The 21,389-nt window shown below is 36.3% G+C and overlaps 1 protein-coding gene across 1 annotated transcript; it reads left to right on the forward strand.

Annotated features, from left to right (window-relative positions):
- The first annotated feature begins 3,529 nt into the window (after positions 1-3,529).
- On the forward strand, positions 3,530-6,339 carry LOC139852951 (outer envelope pore protein 16-2, chloroplastic). The gene is made up of 7 exons (XM_071842301.1): positions 3,530-3,743; positions 3,859-3,910; positions 5,157-5,222; positions 5,329-5,360; positions 5,512-5,545; positions 5,638-5,705; positions 5,939-6,339. Exons 1-7 carry the CDS (start codon positions 3,615-3,617, stop codon positions 6,080-6,082), a joined length of 525 nt encoding a protein of 174 aa, XP_071698402.1. The 5' UTR covers positions 3,530-3,614; the 3' UTR covers positions 6,083-6,339.
- Positions 6,340-21,389: the final 15,050 nt, after the last annotated feature.

Raw genomic sequence — 21,389 nt, forward strand, 5'->3', positions numbered from 1 at the left:
TAAATTCATGTAAACAATGAATCGACAGTTTGTATTGATATATTTATAATGATATAACCAAGCAATATGTGATGTCGACACGTGGTAGACTTTTGTTTTAAAATGAGGCACAACATCAAAAGATAACATCATCAAGATAGTATTTTATTAATAATATAAATTTTAACTAAGAAAAATACACAACACATAAGTTAGGATGTTCACTAAATGGTTCTAATTAAAAAAATCAGTTTATCCAAATCACTTTACGCGAAGCGGATCTAGTTGCTACTTCGATTTAGGTTTAGTTTTTTGTGTCCCCGAAAGATAAAACGATTTTTTGGAATGAATTTGATTTCTAGAATCAAAATTCGGTTTCACCCCAAAGCCCAGATATATAGGGTATAAATACACTAATAGACAATGTCTAAAATGCCTCACCTTTCTACATGTATTATTAGAAGAATACCGTCTCTATAAAACAGAAGAAAAAGTTCGTGTGAAAGCACATACAGAATGAGAGGAAAATTCGAAAGGAGGGGAAAAGTCTATTGCTAATTCTTATTGAAACTTCTTTATGTTATATAACTTTCGCTTTTGAGTGGTTCTTTGTTCTCTTATTTCGATTGTATGGAAAAACTTCCCTTTCTTTCTATTTTTTTTCCTTCGACAAAATTAATCTATGACAAATGGTCCCCTAGCTGAATAGGCATAAGAAATGGATTATAAAGCAAAAAACATAAGTAAATCATCCATGCTTACAACATCACAATGCGTCATAAGCAGGACGCACCCATAACCCGTTAGCGCTATAAGTGGGAGCGCTCACTGAACTACCATTATTAGCGCTAAACTGGCATTGCCAAAAATCTTAACCAAGGACTTCAACGTACAGTTTACGAGCAATGCACAAACCAACGAAAGACACCACACGTGGTTAGCATAATTCCAAAACTGTACAATCAACAAAAAACATTGCAGTTTGCACGACGACTGTCTCAAACACCTGGCAGACTACGCAGGTGCCACTTGCACTTTTTCAGCTTTAACCGACCAAATAGTACGATTTAGCAAGGACATGTTCCCTTTTTCCAATTACGTGACACTAATGCACATAGATGTTCTGCTATAAATAGGGCATCAAACCCACATTACAACACGATCATCCACACATGTGTTCACACACACATTCACATCAGCAAACACTTTCACAGTACTGTGAGTTCATCGTATCATCACCTAGCAATCAACTCGCGCTAAGAAAATAGGACAACTTAAGACAACAAGAACGGACAAAAGAAGCCAAAATCTTAACAACTTTTTAAGCTCTATTCAACGGTTACAGATAACGTTTTATGAACACAAACCCTGACACCTTCCTTGAGCCATCAATACCGGCTATCCAGATGATGGTGGGTCGACGTTAAACCACCAATGTTGAGATCATCATCTCACATCGGGGTTATTCATGGTGCACGAGACCGGAGAGTTAAACTCGAATAATCCTTATGCCCCCTCTTTATGTTGGCAACGGGTGTTCTATTCGGTTTTGGCATGATCTTTGGTGTAGTAATTCTACTATTTCTTCACGTTTTAATAGATTACTACATTTATACACTAAAACGAATGACTTTGTTGTTGATAAATTCGTTAATGGTACATGGGTTTTTTCGTGGACTAGAGATAATATTGGTGGTCGTAATTAGCAACTAGTTAATTATCTTCTAGACGATATTGGGACGCCGGTTTTGCGTTATAGCCCAGATTCGTGGTCATGCACCATTTCGGATGATGGCATGTTCGCTGTTGAGGATCTAAGGTGCCATATCGATCGTATTCTTCTCAGCTCGTCTACATTTGAAACGTTATGGTACAAGTTTATCCCGAGGAATGTTAATGTTTTTCTTTGGCGTTTTCGGTTGGATTCTCTTCCTGTTCGTTGGAACCTATCCGCGAAAGGAATAGATATCACCACTATCATTTGTCCGGTTTGTAACAATGGGGTGGAAACTCAGGATCACTTGTTTTTTGAGTGTAACTTGACTCAAAATATTTGGCAAAAAGTTAGAGTTTGGCTTGATTGCGGTTTATCTCGTTTCTCTTCATGGGAATCGTTTATTGATTGGCTTGAGGGGGTTTGATTACAAAATTCTTTCAAGTCTCGGATTGTTGCGGTCACGATAACTACTTTGTGGGCTTTATGGCGATTTCGAAACGGCATTGTTTTTTCTGATTCTTTTCGGATTGTTTTATGGCTATTTGATGTAATTAGACTTTTTACTTTTCGTTGGGTTAAAAGTAGAAGCCATTTAGTTTAGAATTGGAACTTATAGCTTTCTACTCCTTTGTAATTATCCATTAGCGCCTTGCTAGGGATCATTATATATATATATATATATATATATATATATATATATATATATATATATATATATATATATATATATATATATATATATATATATATATATATATGCTTGATCAACATCCAAACCAAGGAAAAATATATATAGGATAACACTCGTTCGAACTCTTTGGACCCTAAATTGGTTTCAAGAGGCCCAATCAAATACGGCCCAATGGATATTATCACGAGTGTTTGAGGTTTTACGACTTTGCTCCCAGTGAAATTTTTTTTTTCAGTGTAAAATTTTTGGATTTTTTTGACATTGCCTCCAGTGAATTTTTTTTGCCCCAAAACCTACATATTTTGCCTCAAAACCTTCAAATTTTTGTCGAAATCTTTCATCTTTTTCCCCGAAACCTTCAAATTTTACCCAAAAACTTTCAACTTTTGCCCAAAACATTCATAATTTGCCTAAAAACTTCAGTTTTTTTGCTCCAAAACCTTTATACTTTGTCCAAAAAATTGCTACGATTTTAAATTTCTTTTACCCCGGTAAAAAAAATCCTAATTCCGCCACTGATCACACATAATTTTCATATTAAACATGAGCTTTTCATAAAAGTTAAAAACTAAAAATTACTAAAACTTTAAGCCAAACATACCCGAGATGTTAGACTACTTGTATCAATGGTAAGAAATGCCGTTTCTTGCCTAGTCATCATCAAGTGACACCAATTTTTCAAGTATTGAGGCGTTAATTTCGGGCATTTCTTGAGCGTGTGTTGAAAAGAGACGGATAAAGAAACGGATAAAGAAACATCCGTTTCCTATTTTTTTTTTATTTTAAAAATATTATTTTTATTCTTTTTAATACTTATCTCAATTATATTTTAACACATCATCACAATATGCCTAAGTAACACCAAAAAGAAAACACCACTAGTACTCTACTCAATAAAAAACACGTCATATTCATCCAAAAAATATAAAAAGGGCAATTAACACCACAAAAAACCTCTTATATCTCTTATCGTGCAATTTTGTACTCGTAGTACCTATCAAAATTTATCCCTCGGTTACTATAAATCTACGTGTGAGTAAGATCCAATTACCCGCCAAAGTTATCGTCCTTTTCAAGTGACACGTCTGCTATTACAACATAACACGTGTCATCTCCCACCTCTTTTTTTCCTTCGACTTTTTCTTAATCGAATTTAGAAACTAAAAAAAAAATCTCTTAACAAAACACACACAAGCGCGGTAGTACGGACACAAAAGTTGTTAGAAAATGGGACATAATTTGGAGACACGATCGTTGTTCGATGAATTGAAAAGTTACGATAGGAAAGGCGGGCTGTTTGATTTAGGTCATCCCCTTCTTAATCGTATGGCTGAAAGTTTCGTCAAGGCCGCCGGTGTACGTTTTTATTTTATTATTTATTCTTATCTTATTATTAATTTTATAATTACAGTATTAATCACGAGTATTATTTATATATATTATTTATATTTATTTATATATACATATGCAGATTGGGGCTGTGCAGGCAGTTTCACGAGAGGCGTATTTCACCGCTGTGGAAGGTGAGCTCCACGTGTTATTTCGAATTTTATTAATTTTTTGAGGTTTTGAAATGTCGAATTATTGTTGATTGTATTTATTGAAAATAGTTAAATAGGTAAGAAATTTTATATAGAATTAGCTGTATGCCCACGGATAGCAACATAGGACTATTTTGTTTACTGATTCAGCGGATTCGGAATGTGTTACATAATCTTTATATTAAAAATATGAAATTTTCAGCTGGTTCTGAATGTGTTATATATGCATCTTCATTTATAAGATAGTCTAGTGAGGTCTCAGGTTTTATTTTGGGTGGCCAATGGCAAGGGTTGAAAACGGCTATCGGATAACCCCGGTTAGGTTGCGTGTAGATGAGTAAAAATTCTTCGCTACCCCGGTAGCATGAATAGCGAAACCTTCCATCTTAGTATCTTTAAACCGTCTATTGAAAAACGTGCAACACATATTCGGTTACTGGTTAGAACAGGCGGAGTCTGGTTAGAACTTGAGTGTCAAAAGGGGAATGTTTAGGGATTGATTGTTTACTCTCTGGTCCAGTGGTCCAGTTACCGTGAATAACGCCTCAAGGAGTTAAGGTGGTTCACAATTAATATCAATCTATGAAGGTTTGACTAGGTAATGGACTCGTGAGTGAATACCAAGTCGAGTAGAGCGAGAGAATACTTACAGTAGTCTGTGAAATGACATTAGCATCATACAATTTATGTTTATAGGCAAGTACTAGGGTTTGTACTTTCATGAGCCTGACCATGTCGTGTCACTCTATGATGGGCTGACTAACATTGGGAATTGGGCCCAAGTCTTTTAGAGTTGACATGTCGGGCTTACGTGGCGCATTTATGATGTATGTGATGTATGCACACTGCTATGGGACTTACGTGTAAACACAACCGGATAGTGTCTTCCGTATTCCGGTTCCTAACCACTTGATGAGTTTGGTTTTGTTGTTGAAATATTTGACGGGGTCAGCATCCTTAAATACGTGTACTGTTTATCGTTTTGACTTCTTTTGAATAACCTACGTATACATCTTTTTAATAAGTTACATATACCGGATAGGGTATCCGGTATGCATATCATTAGTTAGCACTATCCACATGTATATGTATATGCTCAATATTATCAGAATGTTGTTTAGACTGAAGTGAAGATGGCAAGTATGATGGGAAATCTATCAAATTGGTATGGGTTGTCGAATGCATTACTATAATTTAGTTTTTGATTAATTTTCATAATGAGGTGCAGGTGGAGACTCCAGTTCCATACCCCCTGAAATTCCCCAGAAGAAACATCACCTCTCAGGACTTAGAGGTATATATGCATCTTAATATCTACTCGAATCGTATTTAATTATGGACCACGAATAATCTCATTTAATGTGTGAACTCCCTTACGATGGATTTATTTTCGATTTCAGGAGAAACAAACAGAAACTCCGTTGAAGCGTTGGTACGTTGTTGCCACCAATAAACCAATTTAAACAACAAACCATTCTATCTTTGTGCACATGTTCCTGTTTCTAGTATTGAAACGATTTAGAGGCACTCTTGACTCTCTTTAACTGATTTTCGTTGTTCTTACGAGGTTAAATCATTTTCAGGTCAAAAGCACAGGGAAAGAATCTCTACAATGGGGTAAACATGCGCACATTAGCTCATATATGGCCAAACCAATTGTATCAAAATTTCTATTGATGTATGCTAACGGTTGATATTCACAACCTCAGGTCTGGCTGCTGGGATGTATTCTGGTATAACCTATGGATTACGAGAGGCACGTGGAGTTCATGATTGGGTAACTGCTTAAAACTCTGTATTTTGATTTCGAGTGTTGCTAAATCTGCCCAAATTATAAACCTAATGACGCATTTAATTTTACTAAACAGTGTTTAGTAACGAGTTTGTTCCAATTTTTATGAACATAATTTGGCTTATATTTTAGGGACGTGAGATAATTTTCTTTTAAATTAGGTTAGATTTGGATAACTTGGTCTTAAGAGTTTTGAATTATTGTATCTGGTGGTGCAGAAAAGCAGTGCAATGGCAGGAGCGATAACTGGTGCGGCGTTAGCGCTAACGCTTGATGATTCTTGTCATGAAGATATTGTACAAGGTGCTATCACTGGTGCCGCTATATCTACGGCTGCTAATCTCCTCACTGGAATATTTTAGGCCGTCTTTAATTATCAGTATCGAGCTTCGCTTTGTTGCTTTTCAATATATTTTGTTCAAAATGAAATGTGCAACATTTCTACATAATCAGTTGGTTAAAATCTTCTTGCTTTTGGCTTCCTTTATTGTTAGTACCTTTCAGCATTTTGCATAATCAGTTGGTTAAGATGAGATGGTAACTTATTTGTTGGCTACACGTAATAAATAAGTGGACAATGTTTTTAACTCGAAAAGTAAATAAATTTCAAATTTTACTATTTGTTGGTGATTTTAATTGAAATAACAAGTAATTGCATATGTATTGATCGGTTTTATTGACAGATAAGAACTTGAATTGATACATAATGTGGTTACAAAGGACCCTTTATATACAAGATGTATTAAACGATTCTATATCCTAAACAAGGAAACGATTTCCTAATTGAGGAAAGCTAGCTATGAATATTTACTAGCCGTTGTAGCCTTGCTGTGAATTGCTGTGCTTTGCTGTCAAATAAGAGGGAGATGATGATTAAGTACTGATCCCCTTAACTCTAATTATTTTACTTTGATTATTAACACTCCCCCACAAGTTGAATAGTAGGATTTTCGATGTTCAACTTGGAGAGGATATCTTTGAAAAGTGTTCTGTTGACTGATTTTGTTAGGATATCTGCGAGTTGATCTTCATACCTGACAAATGGAAGGGAGATCACTTCTGCTTCGAGTTTCTCTTTGATGAAGTGTCGGTCTATTTCAATGTGTTTGGTTCGGTCATGTTGGACTGGATTTTCTGAGATTGCGATTGCAGCTTCATTGTCACATAAGATTTTGATGGGGTCTTGAGGAGGAAAGTCGATCTCTGTTAGAAGTTTCTTGATCCATAATGCCTCAGTTACACCTCTAGAGATTCCTCTAAATTCTGCTTCAACACTAGAGAGGGCAACTACCTTTTGCTTTTTACTTTTTCATGTGACTAAATTTCCTCCTAATAGGGCAAAGTACCATGAGGTTGATTTTCTATCTCCTTTTTCTCCCCCATAACATGCATCTGTAAATATTTGAGTTTTCAAGTGATCATTCTTTTTGAACATAACTCCATCCCCTGCAGTTCCTTTTAGATATTTGATAATTCTCCATACTGCATCCATATGATCTTTTTGAGGTTGATGCATGAATTGACTGACAACTCCTACAGCATGTGCTATATCAGGACGAGTGTGAGCAAGGTAGATGAGTTTTCTCACGATTCTTTGATACTGGTTCTGGTCAGCTGGTTCAGCATCATTTTCTATGTATAGCCTTTGATTTGGAATCATAGGAGTTTCAGCTGGTTTGCAATCTACCATTCCTGTTTCAGCAAGGATATCAAGAATGTATTTTTATTGACAAATAAAGATTCCCAGTTGGGATCGTACGACTTCAATCCCTAAAAAATATTTTAGCCTCCCTAGATCTTTCATTTCAAACTCTTTGAATAAATTAATTTTTAAGTTTAAAATTTCCTCTTGATCATTCCCGGCAATGATCATATCATCTACATATATAATAAGACATGTAATTAAATTATTTCTTTGTTTTAAAAATAATGTGTGATCGGAGTTACTTTGTTTAAAACCATATTTTTTCATTGCTACAGTAAAGCGCCCAAACCAAGCCCGAGGGGATTGTTTCAACCCATAAAGAGATTTTTTAAGATGACAAACTTCCCTTTCTTTAAAGTCTGATGTGAAACCGGGAGGTCCTTCCATGTAAACTTCTTCTTTGAGTTCTCCATGAAGGAAAGCGTTTTTAACGTCAAATTGATGAAGTGGCCAATCTTTGTTTGCAGCAACTGAAAACAGAACCCTGATGGTGTCGATTTTTGCCACTGGTGAAAAAAGTCTCAGAGTAGTCTATACCATGGGTTTGAGTGTATCCTTTGGCAACTAGACGAGCTTTGTATCTCTCAATAATCCCGTCGGCTCTGTGTTTGATTATGAAAATCCACTGACATCCCATAGGTTTCTTTGATTCTGGAAGGATACATTTTCCCATGTATTATTCGCCATGAGGGCTTTCATTTCGTTTTGTAACGACCCAACTCGTTAACCAACCGAAACACCAAGAATTTTTTTTTATACAGACCATCTGGACGGCGTCCACATATCTGGACGGCGTCCAGTAGTGAAGGGCAGGACGACGCCCAAGCTATTTGGACGGCGTCCAAATGAACTGCCAGGGGCTGTCCCCGGAGTCCAACTTAAGCGAGCGGAAAAATCGCTTCCCGGCACTTTTAGACGAAACCAATTATCAAGACACGTCATTATAAGTAAAACTAAGAATTTCCCACGATAAAACAAGTTTTACAACACCGGGCCCACATCGGCCGTTTTACGACTTTCGTACAAAATACAAGTTTTCGACCACGTGAGTTTTAACACAAAAATAAAGACCGAGCATGGTGATTGGGGATACGCTACCCAATCCTAATCAAATCCAAAAGCACGTCTTATAAGCAACTACGCAAGTCCACTAGTCCCCATGCTTACCCGAGACACCGCCTCCACGCAAATCTATAAAAATGTAAACAACGAGAGGGTAAGCTAATGCTTAGTGAGTGAGAATATACTACATACATACATATGCATAAAATGAATACGCATCGCCAACACACAAATAGTAAACACATACCGCATTTCGAGCATAACTAAGCAATGTTATACCTAACGTACCACCAAGCCAAATTCGCAAGATTAGCTACAACATACAAATAAGTATATATACGCATTCACAAATTAACCGAAACAACAAGGTTAACCCCTTAACCTCAATCATACGAAAGTTGGCCGAACAACCCGAGCCTTAGTGAATTCGCACAACCCGAGATTTACTTCTTCACCACTTCAACAACCGAGGTTGGCCGAACTACCTGTGCCTTAGTGAATTCGTACTACCCGAGATTCACTACCTCATCAATAAGATGACCGAACAACCCGAGTCATCATGAATCCGCACTACCCGAGATTCACTACCTCCTCAAAACCCACATCATCGGGGTTACTCATCCGTAACTCAATACTAATCCCACTACATTGGGATTATATAACTCCACATCACAAGTCCATATGATAAAGTACACACAAGTGTGCACCTCGCCAAAGGTGGTCAACCAAAATGCACAACCGTGCCTATTGGACCTATACACAAGTCCATCAAATCCACCTACATGTGAAGTGAGCTCTATAACCGAGAACCACTTCACCCGACCCGCACCCATCCTACACATACATATGCACATAGGATATTAACACTCACCTTGTCGTCTTGATGAATGCAACCGAACAAATCCGCAACACGTCAATGAAAAGTACCTATTCCATTATCACAATACAAACAACACAATTAGGGTGGATTTACAAACCAACCCAACTGACAATTAGCGCAATTTCGACCCAAATGCACTTCCAAGCACAAACCGCGCCCAAACTAACCAATAATCACTAACACAAGTGAAAATGGTCCTAATATGCCACTTAAACCCGAATATAAATGTTTAACACTTATCTTGCCCAAATTGACATACAAACCCTAATTTTGACCCATTTCAAAATTAATCAACCAAATACCCCCAAATGGGTTCCAACACTTCCAAAAGCACTAACACTAGTGATTATACCCAATTACAAGTCCTAAATCATGGCTAAGCCAGTTTCCAACCCAAACCCCGCCAACAACAACAATAAACCCGATTACTAGCATCACTAAACTCACTTCATGAGTTTAAATGGGTTTCTCAACATTTTAAGTTCAAACCCTAACTTTAAATCATCAACTCAAACAATGAAATTCGGAGTTAGAACTTACCAATACAACCACAACGTAGCCAAGAACGAGATGAACAACTTTAAAACCCGAGCTTTGGTGAGAATCCGACTCCTTCTCCAAATCAAGCTCTCTCTCTAAACTCTTTCTCTCTCTCTCTAGATATGGATGAGAGTGTTTGTGTGGGTGAATGAGATCCATAAATGGCCAATAGATCAGCTTTGAAGGCTCCAAACCGACACCCAAGTGAATTGACCAAAATGCCCTTTTTAAAACAAGTTACACAGCTGGCCCGTCAGTACATTTGGACGGCGTCCCAAAACTTGGACGACGTCCAACTCTTCTTTACTGGACGGCGTCCCAATCAACTAAACCAGACTGAAACTGAAACAGGGTCTTACACGTTTTCCATTGCTTTCGTCCAGACAGGTTATTTTAGGGCTTGTTCAACGGTTTTTGGAATTTCTTCAGAGTATATCGCGGAAGTAAATTTCTTTGCTTCTTGTGATAGATTTCCTCTTGCAATGTTTGCCATTGGATATCTTGATCTTGAAGTTTCTCTTTCGGGAGAGTACCTTTTTGGTGAGACTCCCCGATTAATTCTTGGAGGAAGGATATATTGTTCTTGTGGTGGTTGAGGTTGAGGTTCAGGTTCAGTTTGTTGACTTTCTTGGTCAGATTGACTTTGTTGTTGACTCTGCTGATCTGTTTGATCCTCAGTTTGACTTGTTCTTTCCTGTACTTGAGTACTCACTTCATGCTCAGGATTAGTAGTATTAGTTTCAAAAGACTCAGAACTGACCTCATGACGATCATTGTCGGTAGTACTGATAGGTGGTTTATGGGTCACCTCTTCGGAAGATGGTAAATCTAGCCAACTCACAGTGTCATCAGATACAGACTCCCCCTGACTTGTGTGTTGGGTATAGATATATTCAGTTTCCAAGAAATCACAATTCATAGAAGTGAACATGTGTTTTCTTTTTGGACTGTAGCACCTATAACCCTTTTGATTAACCCCATAGCCGACAAAGACACATTTTTCAGCACACGGGTCGAGTTTAGTTCTTTTCCCTTTGGGAATGTGAACAAAGACAGTGCACCCAAATATTCGAGGTTTGAGAGTAAGGTTGGATGGGGGTTTCTAAAATTTGGCTAGGGTTTCAAGAGGGTTTTTAAGTTCTAAGGCTCTGGTCGAAAGTCTGTTAACGAGATAAGTTACTGTGGCAAGGGCTTCGGGCCAGAACGACTTTGGAACGTTTGACTCTATCATTAAGGCCCGAGTTATTTCTAAAAGGATTCGATTTTTCCTTTCGTAGACATCATTTTGTTGAGGTGTATGTGGGCAAGTAGTTTGGTGAATAATCCCTTTTATTTCACAAAAAAGTTTCATTTGGGAGTTGACAAATTCTCCGCCATTATCCGATCTTAGAATTTTTATTTTACTTTTGAATTGTGTTTCAACCATGGTATAAAAGTTGGTGAATTTATCGAAAGCCTCGGATTTATTTTGTAAAAAAAATGTCGACGTCATACGTGTACAATCATCAATAAATAATACGAAGTATCGAATGTCCCCCATTAACCCTTGCAGGCCCCCATACATCAGAATGAATCAAAGCAAAAGGACGTTCAGATCTGGTATTACTAGTTTTAAAAGAACTTTGGTGGCTTTTAGCCAAAATACATGTTTCACAATCAATAGCTTTATTTGAAGAAAAAAGACTAGGAAATAAAATTTTTAAATATCCAGCAGATGGGTGACCAAGACGTGTATGCCACAACCATGATTGTCTATTAGGAGTCCCGTGCGCTAGCATGATTGTACATTCTTGAGTGACTTCATCCACATAGTATAACCCATCCCGTTCAGTACCACGACCAATAATCTTTCCGGTTCTGATGTCCTGCAAGATAAAGAATGTTGGGTGTAATAATACAGTACAATTAAGTTCTTTGGTAACGTGACTGACAGATAATAATTTGTGTGATAGAGCGGGAACATAGAGACAATTTTTTAGCTTTAAAGTAGGTGAAATTTCTATTGTTCCCCATCCTTTAACTTGAACAGTTCCACCGTTAGCAGTTTTAATTTTTATTTTATTTGGTTTTGAGTCTAAATAGATATCCCTTTTTTCGAAAGTCATGGTGTCGGTGGCACCACAATCGATAATCCATTCTTGATTTTTGGCTTTATTTGAAACAATATTCGTATATGAAAAATTATTTTTTGACTAGGACTTATTTTGTAAATTATTTTTTTGGTTTAGTTTTAACCTTGTGGGACTATTCTGTAACTTTTGAGTGTTGGTCTGGTAAATAATTATTTACCAGGGGTTTGACTTTAATATCGGGGTCAACATTGGTCCCATTATGTGAATTTAAATCATATGGGGGACCATCTTGTAAATATTGAAAGGGATTTGGGGTTAAAAACCCTAACCCTTGAAATTGTCCCGTATATTGGTATATTGATCGGGTTTAGGGGTAAACCCTAACCCTAAATTACCTCCACCTTGGGAAGAAGAAGGTTCAGCATCCATGAGTCCGAATCCACCTTGGGCAGCAGTGGTGACGCCATACTGGTTGATCTCTTGATTGCATCCGGTAGTCGCCATGGCTGTTGTTATTGCCTTCTTCCCTTTCTTGTGACCATCGTTCCACCATTCAGGATATCCAACAATCTTGAAGCACTGTTCTTTGGTGTGTCGTTTTATCCCACATTCTGTGCATTTGAGGTTGTCTTTATCCTTTGATGTGTACTCTGAGCGACGGTGGTTTCTGGATACGAGTCCATGACCGTCTGAGTTACTGTGTTTCGATGATGGAGCAAGTAGCCCATATACAATGCCAGAATTATGATTGGTAACCTCTGTCTTATTGTTAAATATGTTTTGGTGGGCATTTTCTTTTCTGATTGCAGCATATGCTCCTTCAACGGTTGGTAAGGGTTCAATTCGGAGCAATTCCCTTTTGATGTTGTTGTGTTTATGATCAAGAGCATTTAGAAATTGAAAGAGTTTCTGCTCGGATCTAATATTGTTATATTTGACAATATCATTTGGGTGTTCCATTGGATTTGGATCCCTCATTTCAATTTCGCCCCATATTCCTTGTAATTTTAACCACAGCTCTTCAATTGTTTTACCTTCTTGCTTAATATTGTTTGCCTTGATGTGTAGGTCTAACGTTTGCAGTTTATCTTTGCCAGAGCTATGCATTGTAATAAGAGCATTCCAAAGTGATTTTGCTGTTGGGAATTGAGTAAGATTGCTTGCAATTTGTGGTTCGATATTTTGAATTATCCATGAGAATACCACCAGATCATCTTGGTTCCACTTCTGATTATTGCTCACTGGAGGGTCCTCTGTAAGATTGTAATGACCCGACTTTTTTGACTTACTTTTGCGCTTTGTGCTTTCACGAAACTGCGTATTTGTGCGTACTGAGCAAGTTTATGCTCTGGAATCTTATTTCATGATAATTACTTTGGTTAATATCTTACAACGTGCTATTAAGTGTGTAATCACTTAACTTGATCCCCAGATGCTTTTATGACCGTTGGTGTCACTTGACGTTTGAAACGAGCTATGTACTTGGTACATGTTTACTTTGGTCATAATCGGAATATTATGACTACGTAATACTAATTGTTATTTTATAATAACAATTACTTGGGTTTTTGGATGCTTCATTACGCTTAGTAATTTACTAGAGCACACTAGCTAGTCTTGTTGGACTTTCTACCTTGTTGGACTTTAGCATACCCTACACTAGCTAGTGGACTATTTAATTAGCCCAATTTAAATAAGTTAGTGACCCATATTAATGAAAGACAAATGCCCATTTATTAGAGGGAACATACTAGCATTTTTGTTAAGCATTATCCTTAATGTTGCATGAGATCCTAACATAAGCACCAACTTTAGACAACCATTAACCAAAAAGTAAAAAGGTGTCCCCCTTGTCCCCCACCATAACCCACGGCCTAAACACCCCTCCCACCTCCTCACCACCTATAAATACAAGCCTTATGTCACTCATTTCACACTTGATCTCATTTGCAATTTACACACACTCACTCTCTAATTCTCTCTAGTCTTTCTCACTCTAAAAAGTGTAAGTTTTTGATTTTTTTTTCTTCTTCTTCTTCCCTTCATCTACACGACATCATCATCATCATTTTATGAATCTAGCTTTTAGTTTTTGATCTTGTTATATCTTAAAGATTCAAACTTGGGTTTGAATCCTTCAAGAACATGGAAGATTCAAGCTTTCTACCTTTGAATCTTCACTTATTTTTTAGATCTAAATCTTTTTAGATTTAATCTTGTTATTTTGTTATAAAGATTCAAACTTGTGTTTGTAATCTTCATGTATCTTAAAGATCCAAGCTTTATGCTTCAAGATCTTCAAGAACACTAAAGATCCAAGCTTTATAGCTTAGGGTTTCATTATTATGTTAAAGATCTTAGCTTTTTAGCTTATGGTCTCATTACTTTCATTATTTTGTTAAAGATCTTAGCTTTTTAGCTTATGGTCTCATTACTTTCATTATTTTGTTAAAGATCTTACCTTTCTAGCTCATGGTCTCATTAATCTTGTAAAGATCTAAGCTTTCTAGCTTAGGGTTTTCTTAATACTTGAGATCTAAGTTATTATTGTAGATCTCACTTACTTGGAACCTTTTTGTGTTTTTTGTGATGATAAAGATCAAGTCTTCATCATCACATATGATATAGATGCATGAACTTGTGTAAAATGGACAAAGGTTGAAGCTTTATTGGATTTATGCAATAAAGAGGCAATCTTGATGTTCAAAACTTGTAGAATGATAGATTTTACTCTTAGTGGTGTGTTGATGGTTGAACCTTGGTCAAAGTGATGCTAAAACATCAAAGAGTTGTACACTTGAAGCTTACAAGCATCAAGGATGAGAAACGAGATGAGCATCAAGCACCAAGAACCTCACCGGAGAAATTGTTTGCTGTTTTTTGGGGTCTGATCAGACTCCTGGGCTTCTAGAAAACTAATTTTTAGATAGTTCGTTTCGAGTATATGACTTTTTGTTTAGGCCTCGACTTAATCCGATATACGGTTTAGGATTTATGGCCTTCCGAAAGTCACTACGCTCTTGTAACGTTGTGCTGAAATTTATGACCTACTCGCACAAAAACCATTGCCACGGTCAAACGAAGACGAGTTAGGTTCTGAAAATTGGTCAGCAGTTAGAGGACTCACATACGGAGCCATAGCCACTGACTACGCGTCTTTTCGATTTGTATAGAGGTCGTAACAGCTGTCCGAATTTGGCCTTTTGTTTCGATCTCTATTCTTGTTAAACTTACCTTAGTGTTGATGAATGATGATGATAATGATGATGTTGATGATGACAGTTAAACTTAATTTATTCACTTTTAACCTTTTGGGACAACATACTGACCTAGTGACCTTTGACTTAGGTTGACGACCTTTCGGACCGACTTACTACCTGAATACGTTTCGTATCGACTTTTACTGCTTATTCACTGTGAGTTATAGCTTCCCTCTTTATTTATACTATTTTTGGGACTGAGAATACATGCGCTTTTTATGTTTTACTTACTAAACATGAGTACTTAAACTTTACATATGTGTGGGTTATATAACGGCATAAAGATTTCCCTTAGCACGGTAACGTTTAATCATTGGTTTTGAACCGGTGAACGCGAATATTAGATATGGATCCATAGGGTTTGACATCCCCAATCGGGCTAGTCGCGCTAGCATTTAACGGGTGTTTGATACTTTGAGGACATACGCACTCGTCAAGTGTACTTTTAGGGGGTATTACTATTACGTTAAGTTAGTTACCGGGTGCCCACGGATAAGCATATACTTTTCATACTGTTTGAATACGATAACTCGTGGTCTACATTACTGTACTGCTTACAAACTATAGCTCACCAACATTCTTGTTGACTTTTAAAGCATGTATTTCTTAGGTGCTTAGACACTGTTGCTTCCGCTGTTAGACTTGTTGTCTTGGTGTTATAGACATGCTGTTATGGACCTGTTGAAATGTCCCGTTCTTATTGATTAAAAACGTTCCATATTAATTGATTTCGTTGCGAGGTTTTGACCTCTATATGAGACGTTTTTCAAAGACTGCATTCATTTTAAAACAACCCATAACCTTTATTTCATCAATAAAGGTTTAAAAAGCTTTACGTAGATTATCAAATAATGATAATCTAAAATATCCCGTTTACACACGACCATTACATAATGGTTTACAATACAAATATGTTACAACAAAATAAGTTTCTTGAATGCAGTTTTTACACAATATCATACAAGCATGGACTCCAAATCTCGTCCTTATTTAAGTATGCGACAGCAGAAGCTCTTAATAATCACCTGAGAATAAACATGCTTAAAACGTCAACAAAAATGTTGGTGAGTTATAGGTTTAACCTATATATATCAAATCATAATAATAGACCACAAGATTTCATATTTCAATACACATCCCATACATAGAGATAAAAAATCATTCATATGGTGAACACCTGGTAACCGACATTAACAAGATGCATATATAAGAATATCCCCATCAATCCGGGACACCCTTCGGATATGATATAAATTTCGAAGTACTAAAGCATCCGGTACTTTGGATGGGGTTTGTTAGGCCCAATAGATCTATCTTTAGGATTCGCGTCAATTAGGGTGTCTGTTCCCTAATTCTTAGATTACCAGACTTAATAAAAAGGGGCATATTCGATTTCGATAATTCAACCATAGAATGTAGTTTCACGTACTTGTGTCTATTTTGTAAATCATTTATAAAACATGCATGTATTCTCATCCCAAAAATATTAGATTTTAAAAGTGGGACTATAACTCACTTTCACAGATTTTTTTACTTCGTCGGGAAGTAAGACTTGGCCACTGGTTGATTCACGAACCTATAACAATATATACATATATATCAAAGTATGTTTAAAATATATTTACAACACTTTTAATATATTTTGATGTTTTAAGTTTATTAAGTCAGCTGTCCTCGTTAGTAACCTACAACTAGTTGTCCACAGTTAGATGTACAGAAATAAATCGATAAATATTATCTTGAATCAATCCACGACCCAGTGTATACGTATCTCAGTATTGATCACAACTCAAACTATATATATTTTGGAATCAACCTCAACCCTGTATAGCTAACTCCAACATTCACATATAGAGTGTCTATGGTTGTTCCGAAATATATATATAGATGTGTCGACATGATAGGTCGAAACATTGTATACATGTCTATGGTATCTCAAGATTACATAATATACAATACAAGTTGATTAAGTTATGGTTGGAATAGATTTGTTACCAATTTTCACGTAGCTAAAATGAGAAAAATTATCCAATCTTGTTTTACCCATAACTTCTTCATTTTAAATCCGTTTTGAGTGAATCAAATTGCTATGGTTTCATATTGAACTCTATTTTATGAATCTAAATAGAAAAAGTATAGGTTTATAGTCGGAAAAATAAGTTACAAGTCGTTTTTGTAAAGGTAGTCATTTCAGTCGAAAGAACGACGTCTAGATGACCATTTTAGAAAACATACTTCCACTTTGAGTTTAACCATAATTTTTGGATATAGTTTCATGTTCATAATAAAAATCATTTTCTCAGAATAACAACTTTTAAATCAAAGTTTATCATATTTTTTAATTAACTAACCCAAAACAGCCCGCGGTGTTACTACGACGGCGTAAATCCGGTTTTACGGTGTTTTTCGTGTTTCCAGGTTTTAAATCATTAAGTTAGCATATCATATAGATATAGAACATGTGTGTAGTTAATTTTAAAAGTCAAGTTAGAAGGATTAACTTTTGTTTGCGAACAAGTTTAGAATTAACTAAACTATGTTCTAGTGATTACGAGTTTAAACCTTCGAATAAGATAGTTTTATATATATATATGAATCGAATGATGTTATGAACATCATTACTACCTCAAGTTTAGTAGGTAAACCTACTGGAAGTGACAAGAAATGATCTAGCTTCAAAGGATCTTGGATGGCTTGAAAGTTCTTGAAGTAGGATCATGACACAAAAACAAGTTCAAATAAGATTTTTACTCGAATTAAGATAGTTTATAGTTATAGAAATTGAATCAAAGTTTGAATATGAATATTACCTTGAATAAGAAAGATAACCTAATGTATATAACAAAGGTTTCTTGATCTTAGATGATTACTTGGAATGGATTAGAAAGCTTGGAAGTAAATTAGTAAACTTGAAGGGATTTTTGAAGTGTTCTTGAAGTGTTCTTCCTATGATGATTATAGCTTGATTCTTGAAGTGATTTTTGATGAAGATGATGATTAAATACTGGAAAAATACGTTCATAATAGTGTGTGTGTGTTGAGAGAGAATTAGAAATAGAATTGGAAGTGAAATGGAGTGAATGATGAGTGGTAATTGGTGAGTGGAGTTAAAAGGAGTTCTAGTTAGTTGACTAGCTCATGGTAGAAGTTAAAATTGATTAGTCATACATGACATAATCAAGAGTGGAATCCCATGCTAGTTCCTATTGGTATATACTCATAGTAAGTACGTTTTGAAGCTGTGTATAATACGGGTAAGAATACGACTAGAATTCTTGATGAAAGAAAAGAATGGAAAAGTAACTGTAACCATTTTCGTTAAGTATGAATGTTTTGATATATGTCTTGAAGTCTTCTAAAAGTATTTTAATACATCTAAATACACTACATGTATATACATTTTAACTGGGTCGTTAAGTCATCGTTAGTCGTTACATGTAAGTGTTGTTTTGAAACCTTTAAGTTAACGATCTCAATTAATGTTGTTAACCCATTGTTTATTATATCTAATGAGATGTTAAATTATTATATTATCATGATATTATGATATATTAATATATCTTAATATTATATATATACATTTAAATGTCGTTACAACGATAATCGTTACATATATGTCTCGTTTCGAAATCCTTAAGTTAGTAGTCTTGTTTATATGTATATAACTCATTGTTAATATACTTATGGAGATACTTACTTATCATAATCTCATGTTAACCATATGTATATCCATATATATATCGTCATGTCGTTTTTACAAGTTTTAACGTTCGTGAATCGCCGGTCAACTTGGGTGGTCAATTGTCTATATGAAACATATTTCAATTAATCAAGTCTTAACAAGTTTGATTGCTTAACATGTTCGAAACATTTAATCATGTAAATATCAATCTCAATTAATATATATAAACATGGAAAAGTTCGGGTCACTACAGTACCTACCCGTTAAATAAATTTCGTCCCGAAATTTTAAGCTGTTGAAGGTGTTGACGAATCTTCTGGAAATAGATGCGGGTATTTCTTCTTCATCTGATCTTCACGATCCCAGGTGAACTCGGGTCCTCTACGAGCATTCCATCGAACCTTAACAATTGGTATCTTGTTTTGCTTAAGTCTTTTAACCTCACGATCCATTATTTCGACGGGTTCTTCGATGAATTGGAGTTTTTCGTTGATTTGGATTTCATCTAACGGAATAGTGAGATCTTCTTTAGCAAAACATTTCTTCAAATTCGATACGTGGAAAGTGTTATGTACAGCTGCGAGTTGTTGAGGTAACTCAAGTCGGTAAGCTACTGGTCCGACACGATCAATAATCTTGAATGGTCCAATATACCTTGGATTTAATTTCCCTCGTTTACCAAATCGAACAACGCCTTTCCAAGGTGCAACTTTAAGCATGACCATCTCTCCAATTTCAAATTCTATATCTTTTCTTTTAATGTCAGCGTAGCTCTTTTGTCGACTTTGGGCGGTTTTCAACCGTTGTTGAATTTGGATGATCTTCTCGGTAGTTTCTTGTATAATCTCCGGACCCGTAATCTATCTATCCCCCACTTCACTCTAACAAATCGGAGACCTGCACTTTCTACCATAAAGTGCTTCAAACGGCGCCATCTCAATGCTTGAATGGTAGCTGTTGTTGTAGGAAAATTCTGCTAATGGTAGATGTCGATCCCAACTGTTTCCGAAATCAATAACACATGCTCGTAGCATGTCTTCAAGCATTTGTATCGTCCTTTCGCTCTGCCCATCAGTTTGTGGATGATAGGCAGTACTCATGTCTAGACGAGTTCCTAATGCTTGCTGTAATGTCTGCCAGAATCTTGAAATAAATCTGCCATCCCTATCAGAGATAATAGAGATTGGTATTCTATGTCTGGAGACGACTTCCTTCAAATACAGTCGTGCTAACATCTCCATCTTGTCATCTTCTCTTATTGGCAGGAAATGTGCTGATTTGGTGAGACGATCAACTATTACCCAAATAGTATCAAAACCACTTGCAGTCCTTGGCAATTTAGTGATGAAATCCATGGTAATGTTTTCCCATTTCCATTCCGGGATTTCGGGTTGTTGAAGTAGACCTGATGGTTTCTGATGCTCAGCTTTGACCTTAGAACACGTCAAACATTCTCCTACGTATTTAGCAACATCGGCTTTCATACCCGGCCACCAAAAATGTTTCTTGAGATCCTTGTACATCTTCCCCGTTCCAGGATGTATTGAGTATCTGGTTTTATGAGCTTCTCTAAGTACCATTTCTCTCATATCTCCAAATTTTGGTACCCAAATCCTTTCAGCCCTATACCGGGTTCCGTCTTCCCGAATATTAAGATGCTTCTCCGATCCTTTGGGTATTTCATCCTTTAAATTTCCCTCTTTTAAAACTCCTTGTTGCGCCTCCTTTATTTGAGTAGTAAGGTTATTATGAATCATTATATTCATAGATTTTACTCGAATGGGTTCTCTATCCTTCCTGCTCAAGGCATCGGCTACCACATTTGCCTTCCCCGGGTGGTAACGAATCTCAAAGTCGTAATCATTCAATAATTCAATCCACCTACGCTGCCTCATATTCAGTTGTTTCTGATTAAATATGTGTTGAAGACTTTTGTGGTCGGTATATATAATACTTTTAACCCCATAGAAGTAGTGCCTCCAAGTCTTTAATGCAAAAACAACCGCGCCTAATTCCAAATCATGCGTCGTATAATTTTGTTCGTGAATCTTCAATTGTCTAGACGCATAAGCAATCACCTTCGTTCGTTGCATTAATACACAACCGAGACCTTGCTTTGATGCGTCACAATAAATCACAAAATCATCATTCCCTTCAGGCAATGACAATATAGGTGCCGTAGTTAGCTTTTTCTTCAATAACTGAAACGCTTTCTCTTGTTCATCATTCCATTCAAATTTTTTCCCTTTATGCGTTAATGCAGTCAAGGGTTTTGCTATTCTGGAAAAGTCTTGGATGAACCTTCTGTAGTAACCAGCTAGTCCTAAAAACTGGCGTATGTGTTTCGGAGTTTTCGGGGTTTCCCACTTTTCAACAGTTTCTATCTTTGCCGGATCCACCTTAATACCTTCTTTGTTCATTATGTGACAGAGGAATTGAACTTCTTCCAACCAAAATGCACACTTTGA

This window comes from Rutidosis leptorrhynchoides, chromosome 6 (assembly GCF_046630445.1).
Source record: "Rutidosis leptorrhynchoides isolate AG116_Rl617_1_P2 chromosome 6, CSIRO_AGI_Rlap_v1, whole genome shotgun sequence".
Taxonomy (NCBI): domain Eukaryota; kingdom Viridiplantae; phylum Streptophyta; class Magnoliopsida; order Asterales; family Asteraceae; genus Rutidosis; species Rutidosis leptorrhynchoides.